The sequence below is a fragment of the Nansenia antarctica genome (genome assembly GCF_963989245.1).
Source record: "Nansenia antarctica genome assembly, chromosome: 3".
Taxonomy (NCBI): Eukaryota; Metazoa; Chordata; class Actinopteri; order Argentiniformes; family Microstomatidae; genus Nansenia; species Nansenia antarctica.
Genome location: NC_137688.1, coordinates 74,267,118 through 74,285,226, shown reverse-complemented (window position 1 = coordinate 74,285,226; position 18,109 = coordinate 74,267,118). Strand labels below are relative to the sequence as shown.

At 44.7% G+C, this 18,109-nt stretch overlaps 3 protein-coding genes across 3 annotated transcripts in view; 2 read left to right on the top strand and 1 right to left on the bottom strand.

Annotated features, from left to right (window-relative positions):
• Positions 1-2,073: 2,073 nt before the first annotated feature.
• Positions 2,074-2,556, top strand: LOC308154402 (serum amyloid P-component-like; the record flags this gene model as incomplete). Its single annotated transcript, XM_080527565.1, has 1 exon — positions 2,074-2,556. The coding sequence occupies one exon, from the start codon at positions 2,074-2,076 to the stop codon at positions 2,554-2,556; it is 483 nt and encodes a 160-aa protein (XP_080383691.1).
• A 4,972-nt stretch (positions 2,557-7,528) lies between these two features.
• Positions 7,529-8,011, top strand: LOC308154400 (C-reactive protein-like; the record flags this gene model as incomplete). The annotated part of the gene is made up of 1 exon (XM_080527563.1): positions 7,529-8,011. One exon carries the CDS (start codon positions 7,529-7,531, stop codon positions 8,009-8,011), a length of 483 nt encoding a protein of 160 aa, XP_080383689.1.
• Positions 8,012-10,924: 2,913 nt separating this feature from the next.
• The window catches only part of itsn2b (intersectin 2b), a gene marked incomplete at its 5' end in the record, with an annotated part of 48,719 nt that continues 41,534 nt past the window's right edge, over positions 10,925-18,109 (bottom strand). The window contains 2 exon segments of the mRNA XM_080527562.1: positions 10,925-11,128; positions 16,302-16,475. Of these exon segments, the coding sequence (XP_080383688.1) occupies positions 10,971-11,128; positions 16,302-16,475 (332 nt within the window). The 3' untranslated portion in view covers positions 10,925-10,970.

The window sequence follows — 18,109 nt, the reverse complement described above, 5'->3', positions numbered from 1 at the left end:
CATTATTTAATCAAAAATGTCAATGTAATGAGTATTATATATATTTATGTACTGTATATGATAAATATTCTAAAATAAACACGTTTTCCAAAAGAACTACGCGCACCATTAATCTCCTGTGAATGACAGTAGGCCTTTGACTGCCTGCACTTTACCACCAAGACACTATGGGGCGCAGTAGAATATTGTGCAACAGCAGAATATGATCGTTGAGAGCTTGCGAACGTGAAAACACGATTATTGAGAAGAAAACATTCAGTAGCTAGCTATCATGCCGCTCAAAAAAAGGCCACTGCTGCCGACCGAGTCGACAAGCCTGGAAAGTTTCGGGTTTTCATCCAAGAAACCAAACTTGAATTCAGCTGCCCTGTTATGACACCTAACGTTGAAACTGTTGAAATAGCAGAGCTCAAACAAAACCAAGTGCTTCCGAAGAAAGTAGCAGAACTCACCTCCAGTATGTATAAGGAGACCGCTAGTTTGTTCAGGGCAGCCTATACTGTCGCTAAAGAAAGGATGCCTTATACAGTCGGTCCTACTCACCGATCCGACCATTCATGTGCCCAGATTGTAGAGCACATTGCACAAGCGATGAAAAACAAATTCATTTCTAATGTCAAATCACTTGATTCCCGTATTAGCGTAACATTAGATGAAAGCACAATTCATGGACGAGCATACATGATTATTTATGTCAGGTGCGATGTCACTGGAAATGGAGACGTGGACAATGTGTTGTGCTAACAAGGAAAGTGAATGGACTGTATAGCAAAAACAACAACATGATAGGTCGAGATACCCGTGACTATCGCTTATAGTGTTTCATGTGGTGCTGTTGATGTGGTGAAATGAGTAGACTATGGCTAATTAAAACTTCTAAGTCCCATCGCTGTGTGGGAATGATTCGCGCGGGTGCATGAGAACATTTCGCACTGTTATTTTGGAGACCTCCCTGATGCCCCTCTTCAGACTGGCCCTGGCTGAGCTGTAGGCCTCTGTGTCGCCTGCTTTGAAGGCGGTGTTGCGTACCGGCAGCAGTGCACGGTCCTCTCTGTTCCTCCAGGGTTTAGTCAGGATATCCACGTCAGCACTTTTCCAGCACATCAGGCCGTTTCTGGGAAATGAGACCATCTAAAAATGAAACTTATGTTCAATAAAGATAAAGACAAAAGAGAAAGTGTTTTTTAAGTTTCATTTTTAGATGGTCTCATTTCCCAGAAATGGCCTGATGTGCTGGAAAAGTGCTGCACATTGCACAAGCGATGAAAAACTAATTCATTTCTAATGTCAAATCACTTGATTCCCGTATTAGCGTAACATTAGATGAAAGCACAATTCATGGACGAGCATACATGATTATTTATGTCAGGTGCGATGTCACTGGAAATGGAGATGTGGACAATGTGTCGTGCTAACAGGGAAAGTGAATGGACTGTATAGCAAAAACAACAAAATGATAGACCGAGATACCCGTAACTATCGCTAGCTATTATAGCTGTTGTTTCATGTGGTGGTGTTGATGTGGTGATATGAGTAGCCTATGGCTAATTATGATATGTACATATTATGGTAGCTATGCACAGTATGGTATGTACTATGTACAGATGTATAAATAGAGGCTATATCAAAGGAGGTATGTGCAATGTGCAAAAATATGGTTTGTGCAAGGTAGTATTTGTAAACAGCAGCAGTGCAAGGGGTAATTGAGTGTTGACATTGACCAGGGGTCCAAATGTGCTTTGAATGGTTTGTTTTGATTTGCTGGACTAAATCCTGTTTGTCTGACCAGACCTCACAGGTAAAGTGTTTACATTTACACAAGAGTCGGACACTGCACGTGTGGAGCTGACACCAACAGGAGAGACGATTGGCTCTTTGACCTTATGTCTCAGGTAATGTAGAGTTCAATACTTCTTCTGTCGTCAAGTTAAGACAACTCAAAACACCTTGTGTCTGTCATAGTCTAGTGATATTGAATATATCTTCTTCTTGTTCTAACTCTATATTCTATATTTATGAACCTCTTCCTGAAGGTATTTCACAGACCTGCGGCGAACCTATGCTCTGTTCTCCATGGCCTCCCCAAAACACCACAACGACCTGCTGCTGTTCAAGGAGGTTGATGTTGGTGACATTGCTCTGTGGGTCCGGGACAAAGGGATCCGATACACAAAGCTGCCAGATGAGCTCAACATGTGGATGTCCGTGTGTGGGACCTGGGGCTCCACCAATGGGATCAATCAGCTGTGGACCAATGGGAAGCCCAGCACGCGGAAGCAGGGCTACGCAGGGGGGAGAGTGCTTGATGGACTTCACAAAATCGTTCTGGGTCAGGAGCAAGACTCCTATGGGGGGGGCTTTGACAAGGGCCAGTCATTTGTTGGGCAGATCACTGATGTGCATGTGTGGAACTACGTCCTGTCTCCTTGTGAGATTCAGCACTTCACAGCTGATGTCAACTACAGCCCAGGCAATGTGATTAACTGGAGGGCTCTGACTTACACTGTGACTGGGCAGGTGGTTGTAGAGGACAAGCAGGCGTCCTGTCAGGAGTGAACAGTGTGTGTGTGTGTGTGTGTGTGTGTGTGTGTGTGTGTGTGTGTGTGTGTGTGTGTTAGTTGAGAACCATTTCTACATTCTACTGCTTCTATGCCTCATGATTTTTCCCACAAAACCAAGTAAATCCTTGAATGTATTTCAGCTGAAAGTGAGACTCACTTGATATGCTTAAGCCAGTGTTCTATTCTTCATTGAATCTAATAAAACTACATTATTAGACAAGCAGTACACCGTGTCATTTCTTCATTGGACTTCAGAACAGAGGCTTGTTAAAACTACAACTCCATAACTTTGGTTATGAAAGACTTAGTCTTCAAAACAGCAAGATACAGATGCTGAGATGTTTGTTTCATTGGTCAGTAATGTTAAGTGTTGTTTCATTGGTCAGTAATGTTAAGTGTTTACAACAGCACAGTGAGTCGAGAGTGTGATGTTTCCGACACTGAAAGTGGAATTAGCACAGCCACACTCCCGGCTCTCTCTGTCTCACTTTGGAGGTGCCTTTTTGTAAACCTGAAACCCCAAATAGCAGCTATATATAACATGAATATGGACGTTTACAGACCCCTGCAGGCTGTTACAGACCTCTGCAGGCTGTTTACAGACCTCTGCAGGCTGTTTACAGACCTCTGCAGGCTGTTTACAGACCTCTGCAGGCTGTTACAGACCTCTGCAGGCTGTTACAGACCTCTGCAGACTGTTACAGACCTCTGCAGGCTGTTACAGACCCCTGCAGGCTGTTACAGACCTCTGCAGGCTGTTACAGACATCTGCAGACTGTTACAGACCTCTGCAGGCTGTTACAGACATCTGCAGACTGTTACAGACCCCTGCAGACTGTTACAGACCTCTGCAGGCTGTTTACAGACCTCTGCAGGCTGTTACAGACCTCTGCAGACTGTTACAGACCTCTGCAGACTGTTACAGACCCCTGCAGGCTGTTACAGACCTCTGCATGCTGTTACAGACCCCTGCAGGCTGTTACAGACCTCTGCAGCCTGTTACAGACCCCTGCAGACTGTTACAGACCTCTGCAGGCTGTTACAGACCTCTGCAGGCTGTTACAGACCTCTGCAGGCTGTTACAGACCCCTGCAGGCTGTTACAGACCTCTGCAGACTGTTACAGACCTCTGCAGACTGTTACAGACCCCTGCAGGCTGTTTACAGACCTCTGCAGACTGTTACAGACCTCTGCAGACTGTTACAGACCTCTGCAGGCTGTTACAGACCTCTGCAGACTGGTACAGACCTCTGCAGGCTGTTTACAGACCTCTGCAGGCTGTTACAGACCCCTGCAGGCTGTTACAGACCTCTGCAGGCTTTTTAGGTACGACCTCACCTGCTACTGTGAAAACAGTATTTTTTTAAAGTGGTGGTGAAAGTTATGTTTCTCTGCTTGTTAATCTCTATCAGGTCTATGTAGTTAATCTCTATTAGGTCTATGTAGTTCATCTCTATCAGGTCTATGTAGTTAATCTCTATTAGGTCTATGTAGTTAATCTCTATCAGGTCTATGTTGTTAATCTCTATTATGTCTATGTAGTTAATCTCTATCAGGTCTATGTAGTTAATCTCTATTAGGTCTATGTTGTTAATCTCTATTAGGTCTATGTAGTTAATCTCTATTAGGTCTATGTAGTTAATCTCTATTAGGTCTATGTAGTTAATCTCTATTAGGTCTATATAGTTAATCTCTATCAGGTCTATGTAGTTAATCTCTATTATGTCTATGTAGTTAATCTCTATCAGGTCTATGTAGTTAATCTCTATTAGGTCTATGTAGTTAATCTCTATTAGGTCTATGTAGTTAATCTCTATCAGGTCTATGTAGTTAATCTCTATCAGGTCTATGTAGTTAATCTCTATCAGGTCTATGTTGTTAATCTCTATCAGGTCTATGTTGTTAATCTCTATTAGGTCTATGTAGTTAATCTCTATTAGGTCTATGTAGTTAATCTCTATTAGGTCTATGTAGTTAATCTCTATCAGGTCTATGTTGTTAATCTCTATCAGGTCTATGTAGTTAATCTCTATTAGGTCTATGTTGTTAATCTCTATCAGGTCTATGTAGTTAATCTCTATCAGGTCTATGTAGTTAATCTCTATCAGGTCTATGTTGTTAATCTCTATCAGGTCTATGTAGTTAATCTCTATCAGGTCTATGTAGTTAATCTCTATTAGGTCTATGTACTTAATCTCTATTAGGTCTATGTTGTTAAATCTCTATTAGGTCTATGTAGTTAATCTCTATAAGGTCTATGTAGTTAATCTCTATCAGGTCTATGTACTGTAGTTAATCTCTATCAGGTCTATGTTGTTAAATCTCTATTAGGTCTATGTAGTTAATCTCTATAAGGTCTATGTAGTTAATCTCTATAAGGTCTATGTAGTTAATCTCTATCAGGTCGATGTAGTTCATCTCTATTAGGTGCATGTAGTTAATCTCTATTAGGTCTATGTTGTTAATCTCTATTAAAGGAAAGACGCCACACACCCCAATGCTAGCATGTTCACCCTGCTGAAGTCAGGAAGACGCCTTGGTAGCCTGAAGGCAAGAACAGAAAGGCTCAAAAATAGTTTCTTCCCCCAGGCCGTCAGCATGCTAAACGCAAGACATTAGAGGTAGAAAGACCGCGGCACACCTATTTATTTCTTAATTTATTTCTTAATAGCACACATATTTATCGCGTAAAGCAGATCTATTTATTAACTGGTTTTTAAATTGGTTCCCTTGTAGCCTCACTAGGCTACTGCCTTTTTAAAATGGTCTTTTTATAGCGCAGGATACTATTGCTACTTGCACAGCACTTTATGTTCAGCACTTTATGTCCCTTATGTCCTGTGTCTTTTATTGTTACTATTGTCTCTTTCTTTTCTGGCACAGTGTTGAGTGTCTAGTCCCATTTCATTTCACTGCATGTTTTACTTTGTATTTCTGTGCATGTGACAAATATAGTACCCTTGAACCCTTGACTAGGTCTGTGTGTTTATTCACTACTTTGTTTCTAGGCATTCTCCCTGCCGCAGAGTGGTTACATTATTATGAAAAGAACGAAAGAAAAAAAACTGATTTCACTAAATCAGCAGAATTGTAACAGTTTATAATCTGCAGACTCAGCAGTTAGTCGTGTTTTTGGGGAAATGGTGACCACATGTTCCCCTGTAGGTGTCATCTCTCTCTCTCTCTCTCTCTCTCTCTCTCCCTCCCCCTCTCTCTCTTTCTCCCTCTGTCAACAGACACTGAGATATTAGTCTGACCACTTTGACGCCAATTTCTTTCCCAAGCAAACCAAAACTCTTTCTCTTTCTCTTGCTCTTCACCTCCCCTCTCTCCCCCCTCTCCTCTCTTCCTCCTCTTCTCTCCTCTCTCTCCCCCTCTCCTGCCAACCCCTCTCTCTCCCCCTTTCCTCCCCTCTCTCTCCTCTCTTCCCCCTCTCTCTCCCCCTCTCCTGCCAACCCCTCTCTCTCCCCCTTTCCTCCCCTCTCTCTCCTCTCTTCCCCCTCTCTCTCCCCCTCTCCTTTCTTCCCCCTCTCCTCTCCCCTCCCTTCTCCATTCCCCTGCCCTCCCCTCCCTCTCTCCCCCCTCCTCTCTTCCTCCTCTCTCTCCCCCTCTCCTGCCAACCCCTCTCTCTCCCCCTTTCCTCCCCTCTCTCTCCTCTCTTCCCCCTCTCTCTCCTCCTCTCCTTTCTTCCCCCTCTCCTCTCCCCCTCACCTCCCCTCCCTCTCTCCCTCCCCTCTCCCGTGTCGCCTCCTGAACTACCACTTCCCTGTTTCACTGATCAGAATAAATAAGAAGGACAGGAGAGACCAGACAGACCAGACCTCTTAGGAACTAAACTAGACATCTTCTGATCAACTAAGCTACAGAACATCTGACACTCAGTACAGCTGACAAGGTAGGTTCTCTAACATGACGTTTTGTCCATTAATGCCTTGCAATCGCAATTGAAGAGAATTGCGATTGCAAACCCATTTATAGTGTACACATTTCCATGCACTTTGAAGCCCTAAGGTAATATTTGTTGTAAACAATGCGTGAGCTTAGAATGATATGGTTCTATCTCCGTTTAGGGTAGTTCAGAGATATTGAGAGTCAAAGTTTTTACATTCCATTATGTTTTGTGAGATGGAACCTTTGTATTTTATTAATTATTAACTAAAACATTTCAACATTTTAAAAATAACACCACACAGGCATTAATAAACACCTAATGGATCAGATTATGTAAAAAAAAAAAAAAAAAAAAAAGACAAACGTGGAGATAGAACCTTATAATTCTAGTGTGACGGATGCTGTTGTTGTATTGTGAACAGATGGAGAGAGTCTTTGTGGTGCTGGTCATGTTCACCATGTGCTGGGCCGCTCATGGTGAGACATCTGACCATCCTGTTGATTTACTTTGAACATGAATGCTCATTTGACATACGATCAGTGTTCATAAGGCAATGGACACATACCTGGAAGTACATATCATTATCATGCACACATACCTGAAAGTACATACTGTATCATTATCATTTGTGTAAGCACTTGAAATCTCTTAAGACAGTACCGTACTAACATTACAATTCCAAATGTGCTTTGAAGGGTTTGTTTTGATTTGCTGGACTAAATCCTGTTTGTCTGACAGTAAACACAGACCTCACAAAAGTGTTAAGTGTTTACAGACCTTTACAAAAGTAAAGTGTTTACTTTAGACAAGAGTCGGACACTGCTCACGTGAAGCTGACACCAACAGGAGAGACGCTTGGCTCTTTGACCTTATGTCTCAGGTAATGTAGAGTTCAATACTTCTTCTGTCGTCAAGTTAAGACAACTCAAAACACCGTGAATGACCTTGACCTTGTGTCAGTATGGTGAATCCATAGTGATATATCTTCTTCTTGTTCTAACTCTATATTCTATATTCATGAACCTCTTCCTGAAGGTATTTCACAGACCTGCGGCAAGGCTATGCTCCGTTCTCCATGGCCTCCCCAAAACACCACAACAACCTGCTGCTGTTCAAGTTAGCTGAGGTTGGGGGCATGGAACTGTCGGTCCGGGACAAAGAAGTCAAGTTTAAGGGCGTGCCAGATGAGCTCAACATGTGGATGTCCGTGTGTGGGACCTGGGGCTCCACCAATGGGATCAATCAGCTGTGGACCAATGGGAAGCCCAGCATGCAGAAGCAGGGCTACGCGGGGGGGAGAGTGCTTGATGGTTTTCCCATCATCCTTTTGGGTCAGGAGCAAGACTCCTATGGGGGGGGCTTTGACAAGGGCCAGTCATTTGTTGGGCAGATCACTGATGTGCATGTGTGGAACTACGTCCTGTCTCCTTGTGAGATTCAGCACTTCACAGCTGATGTCAACTACAGCCCAGGCAATGTGATTAACTGGAGGGCTCTGACTTACACTGTGACTGGGCAGGTGGTTGTAGAGGACAAGCAGGCGTCCTGTCAGGAGTGAACAGTGTGTGTGTGTGCCGATTATGTGCCAAGGAACAATTCCATAGGCTTGGCTCTGTAACCTTCAAAAGATCAAAAGAAGACACCCGTACATAGCCAGCCCCCCCCCCCCCCCCCACAAATTAGGGATGTTACGCTCGACGCAGTAGTCACGACACGGCGTCTATCTTCCGACGCAATGTGCGTCGATACAAATGTATCGATGCTTGTGTCAAATTGGCAAAAACCACGTGACTACTCGAAGAAAGATTCGTACGTCACACGAGCACTTCTGACGCGTGTGTCAATCATTCCGCAGACGAGGCAGTGTTCCAAGTTTGGTACTTTATAAAATGACCATGACCATGACCTGACCAGCAGATGGCAGTATAGAACTGCTGTACCACGACCTGACCAGCAGATGGCAGTATAGGCAGTACCATGACCTGACCAGCAGATGGCAGTATGGAGTTGCTGTATCGACTGCGTCGATAGATCGACACTTTTTCCGACACAATTGTGTCGAACGTGTCAATTGCGTCGAAAGCTTCGTTTCCCCCATCACTACCACAAATGGTTGAATGTGTTCTAGCTGAAATTGAGTCACTTGATGTAAGGTACTTACGCTTTATTCCCAACTAACTGAATCTAATAAAGTAGTTAAGCAGTACACTGTTATCTCTTTATTGGAGTACAGGACAGAGGCTTGTAGTACAGTATGCATACTGTATACACACACACACACAAAGTTTTGTTCACCTTTTATTTGTTAACCTTTTATTAGTCTCATAGAACCCTGATTCAGTGATTCAGTGACTCAGTGATTCAGTGAGTCAGTGACTCAGTGATTCAGTGACTCAGTGACTCAGTGACTCAGTGAGTGCCATGCTTGCTCATATTGAGCAGCCTGTATGCCAGCCCCTCCACACGGAGGCCCTCAGTAGTCAACACAGCTCATTTTACAAAACCCCTTCCAGTCCAGTCTGCCCTACAGTCACAACCAATCAACCAACTCAAATAGCAAAAAACATACAAAGAATTTTTCGGAACAAAAAACGCACACACAAACACACACACACAGAACATAATACAGGATTTATCTGAAATGAATATAAATCAATAGAAGAGGGTAAAGCCATACAGGACCGTTAAGACTCCTCCTTCAGACCACAGTTACAACAGGACTGCTTCAAACTCTAGATAGTCATAGCCGCAGACGTTGGGGGGGGAGGGGGGGGGGGGCCTAGTGAGTGAGTGAGTGAGTCACTCTCTACAGACATGCTAGCTAGCCTGTCATGTCACTCTCTACAGACATGCTAGCTAGCCTGTAATGTCACTCCCTACTTGAGATAAACACCACCCATCACAAACACCAGCTGGTTACTGAGGGATGGGAGGGAACTCAACCACACTGTAGACCAACAAGAACAAGATCTCTCCAACGTTAAGGAGGCGGGGGGGGGGGGGGGGGGGTTAGGGATGTAGTTAATCTCAACCTTAGTGGGTTTTCACAGGTTGGTTTATGTTTGGGAGATACTAAATGAAAAGGCAAGAAAAAAGAAGAAAATACAATTCATTGAAACACCCAGAGAGAACAGAATGGAAGTTAGGCTGCAGGAGGGGGGGGGGGGGGGGGCAGAGGAATCACCTTAAAACTGTTCATCTACACACCTGGGGGACCCCCCCGGGGGACCCCCCCCCCCACATCTACACACCTGAGGGGGACCCCCCCCCACCTCATCTACACACCTGAGGGGGACCCCCCCCCACATCTACACACCTGAGGGGGACCCCCCCCCACCTCATCTACACACCTGAGGGGGACCCCCCCCCACATCTACACACCTGAGGGGGACCCCCCCCCACCTCATCTACACACCTGAGGGGGACCCCCCCCCACATCTACACACCTGAGGGTGACCCCCCCCACCTCATCTACACACCTGGGGACCCCCCCCACATCTACACACCTGAGGGTGACCCCCCCCCACCTCATCTCCACACCTGGGGGACACCCCCCCCACCTCATCTCCACACCTGAGGGTGACCCCCCCCCACCTCATCTCCACACCTGGGGGACCCCCCCCCCACCTCATCTCCACACCTGGGGGACCCCCCCCACCCCACATCTACACACCTGGGGGACCCCCTCCACCTCATCTACACACCTGGGTGACCCCCCCCCACCTCATCTACACACCTGAGAGTGACCCCCCCCCACCTCATCTACACACCTGAGGGGGACCCCCCCCACCTCATCTCCACACCTGAGGGGGACCCCCCCCACCTCATCTACACACCTGGGGGACCCCCTCCACCTCATCTACACACCTGGGGGACCCCCCCCACCTCATCTACACACCTGGGGGACACCCCCCCACCTCATCTACACACCTGAGGGGGACCCCCCCCCACCTCATCTACACACCTGGGGGACCCCCCCCACCTCATCTCCACACCTGGGGGACCCCCCCCACCTCATCTACACACCTGGGGGACACCCCCCCACCTCATCTACACACCTGGGGGACCCCCCCCCCACCTCATCTACACACCTGAGGGGGACCCCACCCCCCACACATTGATTAAGACAATCCTTAAATAATAACAATTTAACATATAATGGCCTTGGTTGAGCTGACAGGGGGCGGGGGGGTAGATCAGAGGGCTTCAGTGTTTGTGCTGGTACAGATACAGTAGATGTCTAATGCTAACCGCCCCCCCTTCCTCACCCGTACAGAGCTAACCCGCCCCCCCCCCCACACATACACACACACAACCGTACAGATCCCCCACCCCCTCACCCGTATATAGAGCTACAAAAGGCTTACAGGAACCAGCCCTCAGGTCCCTGCCCCCGCCCCCTCCCCCCCTCATTAGACGAGGTAGCCATCGGCGACAACCTCCTCCTCCTCCTCCTCCTCCTCCTCCTCATTGGACGCTGTGGTGGCTTGCGTGGATTGGGGGGGGGGAAGACGTCCTTATTTGGGCGTCTTGTTGGTGAAGAGCTGCAGGTCGAGCCGCGCCCAGACCTCGCCCGTGGGGACCTCGTGGAGCAGCAGGCGCCGCGTGGCCGCGCCCTTGTTCTCCAGCTCCTTCTTGATGGTCGCCACGGGAACCTCGGTGCGACCCAGGAAGTCTGCGGAAAGCGAGGGGGGGAGGAGCCTAGTGAGTGAGTGAGTCACTCTACCGACATGCTAGCTAGCCTGTAATGAGTAACTCTCTATGGACATGCTAGCTAGCTAGCCTGTAATGTCACTCTCTACGGACATGCTAGCTAGCTGGGGCCCACCCGCTGTGCCGACGGACCACGATGCCGACAGTTTATTAGCGGATTTCTGCGAGAGCTGACAAGACGGTACATGTGGGAAAACTAGGGTTAGGTGCTAGGGTGCTACGGTTAAGGTTAGGGTTGGGGTTAGGGTTAGGGATAGGATTAGGGTTAGGGTTAGACATGCCAGCATGTACCAAGTCGACGTAGCACCTAACCCTAACTGTAGTTTTCCCACATGTACCGTCTTCCCACATGTACCGTAACAGAGAAGCGGAGAGCATTCACATGCAGGGAGGGCTGTTGGCACAACGGTCCGTCGGCATATTGATGCAGCACCAGCTAGCTAGCCTGTAATGAGTCACTCTCTATGGACATGCTAGCTAGCTAGCCTGTAATGAGTCACTCTCTACTGACACGCTAGTAGATACTGGTTACTGGTTACTAATACTGACTGATACTGGTTACTGGTTACTAATACTGGTAACTAATACTGACTGTTACTGGTTACTGGTTACTAATACTGACTGTTACTGGTTACCAGAGATGGGGGACTCGAGTCACATGACTTGACTCGAGTCGCAAATTTGAGGACTTGAGACTTGCTTGACTAACGTTGATAAAAGACTTGACTTGACTTTGACTTGGTATTAATGACTTGAGACTTGACTTAGACTTGAGATAGATGACTCGAAATTACTTTTTAAATGTATTAAATATTTGCATTTTTCTAGATGTTGAGAAGTTATGTTTTATTTTTTAAACATGATTGGTGCGTAATGCGTAACCTGTTGCCTAGCAACCTACTGGACGCCGTGCGCGCAGCAAACCAGTAGAGGGAGACCAACGGACAAAACTATCAACGATGGAGGGAGCTACACCAATAATTGTTACATTTGGATTCAAAGACTATGTTGTGGATGATAGTAGAAAAAAAAGAACAGCAGTGTGCAAGGTCTGCAGAGCAGAAATTAGTGATACGACCACCACAACGTCGAATTTCATCCGTCACAAGTCCCACAAAGACAGGTACGTGAATGTGTCTAACTTAGGCTAGGCTAGTCAAACGTTAGCTAGAAAGCTAATGTTAAGTTTAAGCTATGTTAGACGGCTTCAAATCTATTATGCATTTTATTGAGAAGGCATATCATTTGCTTAAAGCAAACCGTCATAATGCCTCCGTAGCATATTGTAACCTGCATGTTCAGTCTGACAGTCTTATATCGTCTGATCCTGGGCTCTTGAGCCATTTAGTTTTTCAGTTGTTGGTTGAACTTTTTTTTTTTAGACAGACATAACATATTACCATATATACAGATTAGGCGTGTAACAATTATGAAATAATTGTCTAATGGCAATTTTTTTGAGGTGATTATACAGTTTAGGCCTTTTTTAGGCTTTGTCTTTTTTTATGTTTTGCGCCAGAACAGTAACGTCAATTTTTGGTCTTTACATGACCGCGGTTTCTTTTTTGAATGTTTCGTGCCAGAACAGTAACTATCCTATCAGAGGACACCCGCGCGCATTGATTTACAGTTGCACCGGAATTCGGCAAATGGACAGTAGCCTACATTTGGTAGAGAGAGCGGCAGAATGACACAAGATGGAGCTTGTTTCAATAACGTAACACGACTACACCATTATGGGACCATAATAACACGACTACACCATCATGGGACCATAATAACACGACTACACCATTATGGGACCATAATAACACGACTACACCATCATGGGACCATAATAACACGACTACACCATTATGGCACCATAATAACACGACTACACCATTATGGGACCATAATAACACGACTACACCATTATGGAACCATAATAACACGACTACACCATTATGGGACCATAATAACACGACTACACCATTATGGGACCATAATAACACGACTACACCATCATGGGACCATAATAACACGACTACACCATTATGGGACCATAATAACACAACTACACCATTATGGGACCATAAGCCTTTTTGAGCCGACAGACGAAATATAAGCGAGACCGTTTCAAATGGTGCCCGCTCACACATAGATCGCTCACACGTTACATCGCAAAAGAGATGCGGTGATTCAATACAATGGAGAAGCCAGCATTTAAGGACATGCTGTACTCTTGATGGCCAATACGAGTTGCCTAGAAAAACCTACAACTCCAAAACGGCAATTCCAAACTTGTACCAGAAGTGAAGGGTGAATTCATTGGTAATAATACTCCTAATTTAATTGAATCTGTTTTTTGTTAATGACTAATGTTTTTTATTGATGAGGATACATGTTCAATTTTATGTTCAAAAATACGTTTTATGATAATAACGAGGCATGGTTTACTTCATAGGTTGCTGTGTTATTACATTATCTGGGTCACATAACAGTGAAACAATTCTATTGTTAATCGCAATTATTTCTGAGATAATTAACTGTACAGCAACATTTTGAATTGTTACAGGCCTAATAGATTGCTTCATTCATAGTTCTGATGCATTATTTTCTGATGATCAAGTTATGCTAAGGGATAGTGTATAGTCTACCAATGCACAATTACGGTAATAATCAGAGGAGGTTCAAAACATCAGCTATTTTTAGGAAAAAAAACAGGGGGAACATTGTGACCATTTGTTTCACATGCTGCTGTCTGACATTGCATATTAACATCTTTTGTTTTCACATATGAAAATGTCAGTGCATTTTAAAACAGCCAATTTCACAGAAATTGAACTTAAATTTAAATTATTTTCTTAACCTGGGTTCTGACTTATGCTTTTAATATTTTGAACAGACTCTCTGATATATTCCTGATATTCCTAGCTATAATGGCTGCAGTTCCAGGGTTAATATAAATTTAATTTGATCATTGTATTCATGCAATGATGTCCAACTTGTAAGGATCCTGCATTTGTGGGATGAGCAGCACAGCTGATTATGTGGGTAGCGCCCAAATAACATTTCCCAAAATTCTCTACCAATGCTAAACAGAGTATTCTCCTGTTGACTCTTGTTTTGAGTTGTTTGGTGGATTGGATTATTGAACTCTCTGTCAGTAGCAAGGAACAAACAAGACATATTAGCAATTTTACACTTTATTCATTTAATACACCTCAACCTGGAGTCGTTGCAGGTCGGCCAGCGTGGTTGTGTTGGTCACTCTGGACCCCACATAATCAGCTGTGCTGCTCATCCCACAAATGCATAATCCTTACAAGTTGAACATCATTGTAAAGGTAAGTAAACTTTCCAATTATATAAAATAGTTGATGCCAATAATCAACAGTAGGGGTGTAACGGATCACCTAACTCACGGATCGGATCGTGTCACGTTTTTTGAGTCACGGATCGGATAATTTTTCGGATCAACACAAAACATAAAAATAAAAATAAAAAGCTTTTTCCTCGAATTCTGTAAAAACACCACTTTTACTGTGTAAAACCCAACAACATTCAAGATGTCAAAACTGGTATATATATATATATATATGTGTGTATATATATATATATATATATATATATATATATATATATATATACACATACATAACATATTCTACACTCAAACATTAGGCTACATATTAAACAGAAACACACATTCAACTTAAATGATGCAGTAGGAGAGAGGGAGGAGGCACCTGGTTACAGCAGTGAATCACTGGGCTCTTTAAAGCAGACAAATAAACATGTTTTATACCACTTTTAACTAAATAATAAAGTGAAACCTTACTTTAAAAATGGTATGAAAAAATTGGCTACATTATCAGAAGTTGTCAAGCTGCCTTTTTCGTGCCTCCCGTCAACACACCAGGGTGATGTCGCGGCAAATGTGTGGCCATGCTCGTACGACTTTCTCGTTGCACAACGCTTAAACACCGGAACTTTTTTATCGACCACACTTCCAATGACACTGTCCGTCATTGTTAGAATTGACAGAGAAGACAAAGTGCTCCCATACATGGGATTTAAATGACGAGGGAGGCATTTCGAGTTCTTCTCTGTCGCCAACATTAGCAGCACTCGCCATGATACACTTGGGCTGCGTTCGTAAATTTGCTCTGAGAGCGCCGGAGAGCACACTGGGTCCGACGTCATAAAGGGACCAAGTAATTTGATTGGACAAGAGGCGTTCCATGAATGCTGATCAGATTCCAGAGCGAATTTACGAACGCAGCCTTGTTGTTCTGGATTTTTTTTTCTTCATTATCAACCTATCATTGCACTTTAGAGTAAAACAAACCACGCAACTGTCGCGTCTATCTTTTCATGGCAACTCTACATTGTGATTTACAAGGGATATTAACTAATATTAAGTCATATTATTACTTGGTTACATTTTGCAATTGATCCGCGGTACACATGCGTGCCGAACCGTGGGGGGCGATCCGTACGGATCACGGATTATCCGTGATCCGTTACACCCCTAATCAACAGAGAAATAATCGACCAAACACAAATATCCAAACTTTCTATGTTTATTATTTATTTTATTTTATATACTTGTTTTAGTTCATACACTCTTGTTGTTAATTTAAAAGATGCAGTATATCATTGCACTGCTAGGGAAGAGCTGGCCTGCACTAATGTCCAGTTGTTTATGCTTGATACTATTCCTTATTCTGCTCCATGCATTACATTGAGCTAGCCTCCGATTTCTACCTCCATCAACCTCTGTCGTAGATGCAACAATTGACAATTTGCAACATTGACATAATTGAGCATTAGTGTATCATAAATATATTTCCTCCTTCAAGGACAATGTAAATGGATGTGCAAGGTACAGTACATATGATTCATAATATAACCATCCTCAGGAATATCCCAGAGTATCAGACTCCATAAATGTCACACTATGAATTCCTATGCACACACATTGACAATGGTCAGCTAAATGGCATGAAAGAGACTTTACAATGCCACTCAGTTGTGCTGCATATCCAATGTAGTACATAAACGTGACTTCAGCAGTAACCATAAGGTATGCTATTTTAAACTTGATTATTTGAAAGAAAATGTTGACGTTAGTGAGTACTAGTACTGACCGTCTGGGGAGAACTGGTCCCTCTCGAAGATGGTGATGCAGAGCACGTCCTGGTACAGGTCTCTGATGTGGAACTGGCAGTTGAAGTTCCACTTGGGGTTGAGCGTGTCTGAGAGGGTCCTGGAGGTGTAGATCTGGCCGCCCATGGTCACCTCACAGTACGGGTTACTCTTACCTAGGGGGGGGGAGGGAGGAGGGGGGGAGGAGGGAGGAGGGGGGGAGGGAGGAGGAGGAGGAGGGGGAGGAGGGAGGAGGGGAGGAGGAGGGGAGGATGAGGAGGAGGAGGGGGAGGATGAGGAGGAGGAGGAGGAGGAGGGGAGGAGGAGGAGGAGGAGGAGGGGAGGAGGGGGGGAGGAGGGAGGAGGGGAGGAGGGGGGGAGGAGGGAGGAGGAGGAGGAGGGGAGGAGGAGGAGGAGGAGGAGGGGAGGATGAGGAGGAGGAGGGGGGGAAAGGAGGAGGAGGAGAGAGGAGGAGAGAGCAGGTCATGGTTTTATTCACGTCAAAGAATATCTCTCTCTAAGGACGTATATGTGTGTATAGACTCACCGTGGGGTCTATAGCGTAGTGTGTGTGTGTATAGACTCACCGTGGGGTCTATAGCGTAGTGTGTGTGTGTATAGACTCACCGTGGGGTCTATAGCTTAGTGTGTGTGTGTGTATAGACTCACCGCGGGGTCTATAGCGTAGTGTGTGTGTGTATAGACTCACCGTGGGGTCTATAGCGTAGTGTGTGTGTGTATAGACTCACCGTGGGGTCTATAGCGTAGTGTGTGTATAGACTCACCATGGGGTCTATAGCGTAGTGTGTGTGTGTATAGACTCACCGCGGGGTCTATAGCGTAGTGTGTGTGTGTCAGGGACGTGCCGTCCATATAAGCAGGGTAAGCAGTGCTTACCCAACGAAAAAGAAAAAAGAAAAAAGGACCGTGAAAATATTAAAATAAAAGTGCTTGTAACCGTTTGTTTTCATTAAAAGAGTCGTATTTTAGGTCCCAGGGCAGCAGGAGTCATTCATTTTGATGTTGCATTTTTAGCGCCACCTGTAGGAGTAAAGCACTTCCTACTCTGCAAGCACTCCTCTCTCTGCTTTCACTCGCGTACATTCGAATGCGTGAAAATGTCTTTTTTATTTTTTTCCGATGCCTCAGCGCTGCTGTTTAATGTGACCAGGGTAAGCATGCTTTCAGCCAATCAGAGTAGTTCTTTCATTCCGATAAGAGCTACTGATTGGCTATCATTTTCAAGTTCACAAGTTCACAAGTTCATCAAGTTCACACTACTTGACAAGGACGCCTTTCATCACTGGCCCTGATCTCAATTGAAAAAGAGAGACTTTTCAAACTGCAACAGGCGAGTGACTTCTACACTAAAGTGACAGAGGTGTTCCTTCGCAAAGATATCATTTTTAAATTTACGTCATGGCTTCTTTGCTGGTTTATATGATTTATATGATTCGCGAGGCTGGTGGCGATCTGTGCTTGTAGATATATGGTTTGGGTACTGCTGTGCTGCTGGTTATGGCTTCTTATTTAAGACTTCCTCTGCTTTTACCTTTGAATGTCGGCCTGTGCCGTTGTGTTTGGAGAGAGAGCTGCTTAATCAATCGCTGAGATAGGCCTAATGTCGCTGTCCGTGCCAGTGGTTCTGGACCAAAAGTGTTTGAGAGAGATAGAGAGGGAGGGTTTGTGATGTGATGTCAAGTGCCTGTGTGACAAAGTTGTTTTTGGTAATCTGATCACAAAGTGACACTACCGTTTATTAGCGGGTTCTAGGGCATCAAAATTGCATTTCCTTGAAACTGCGTTCACT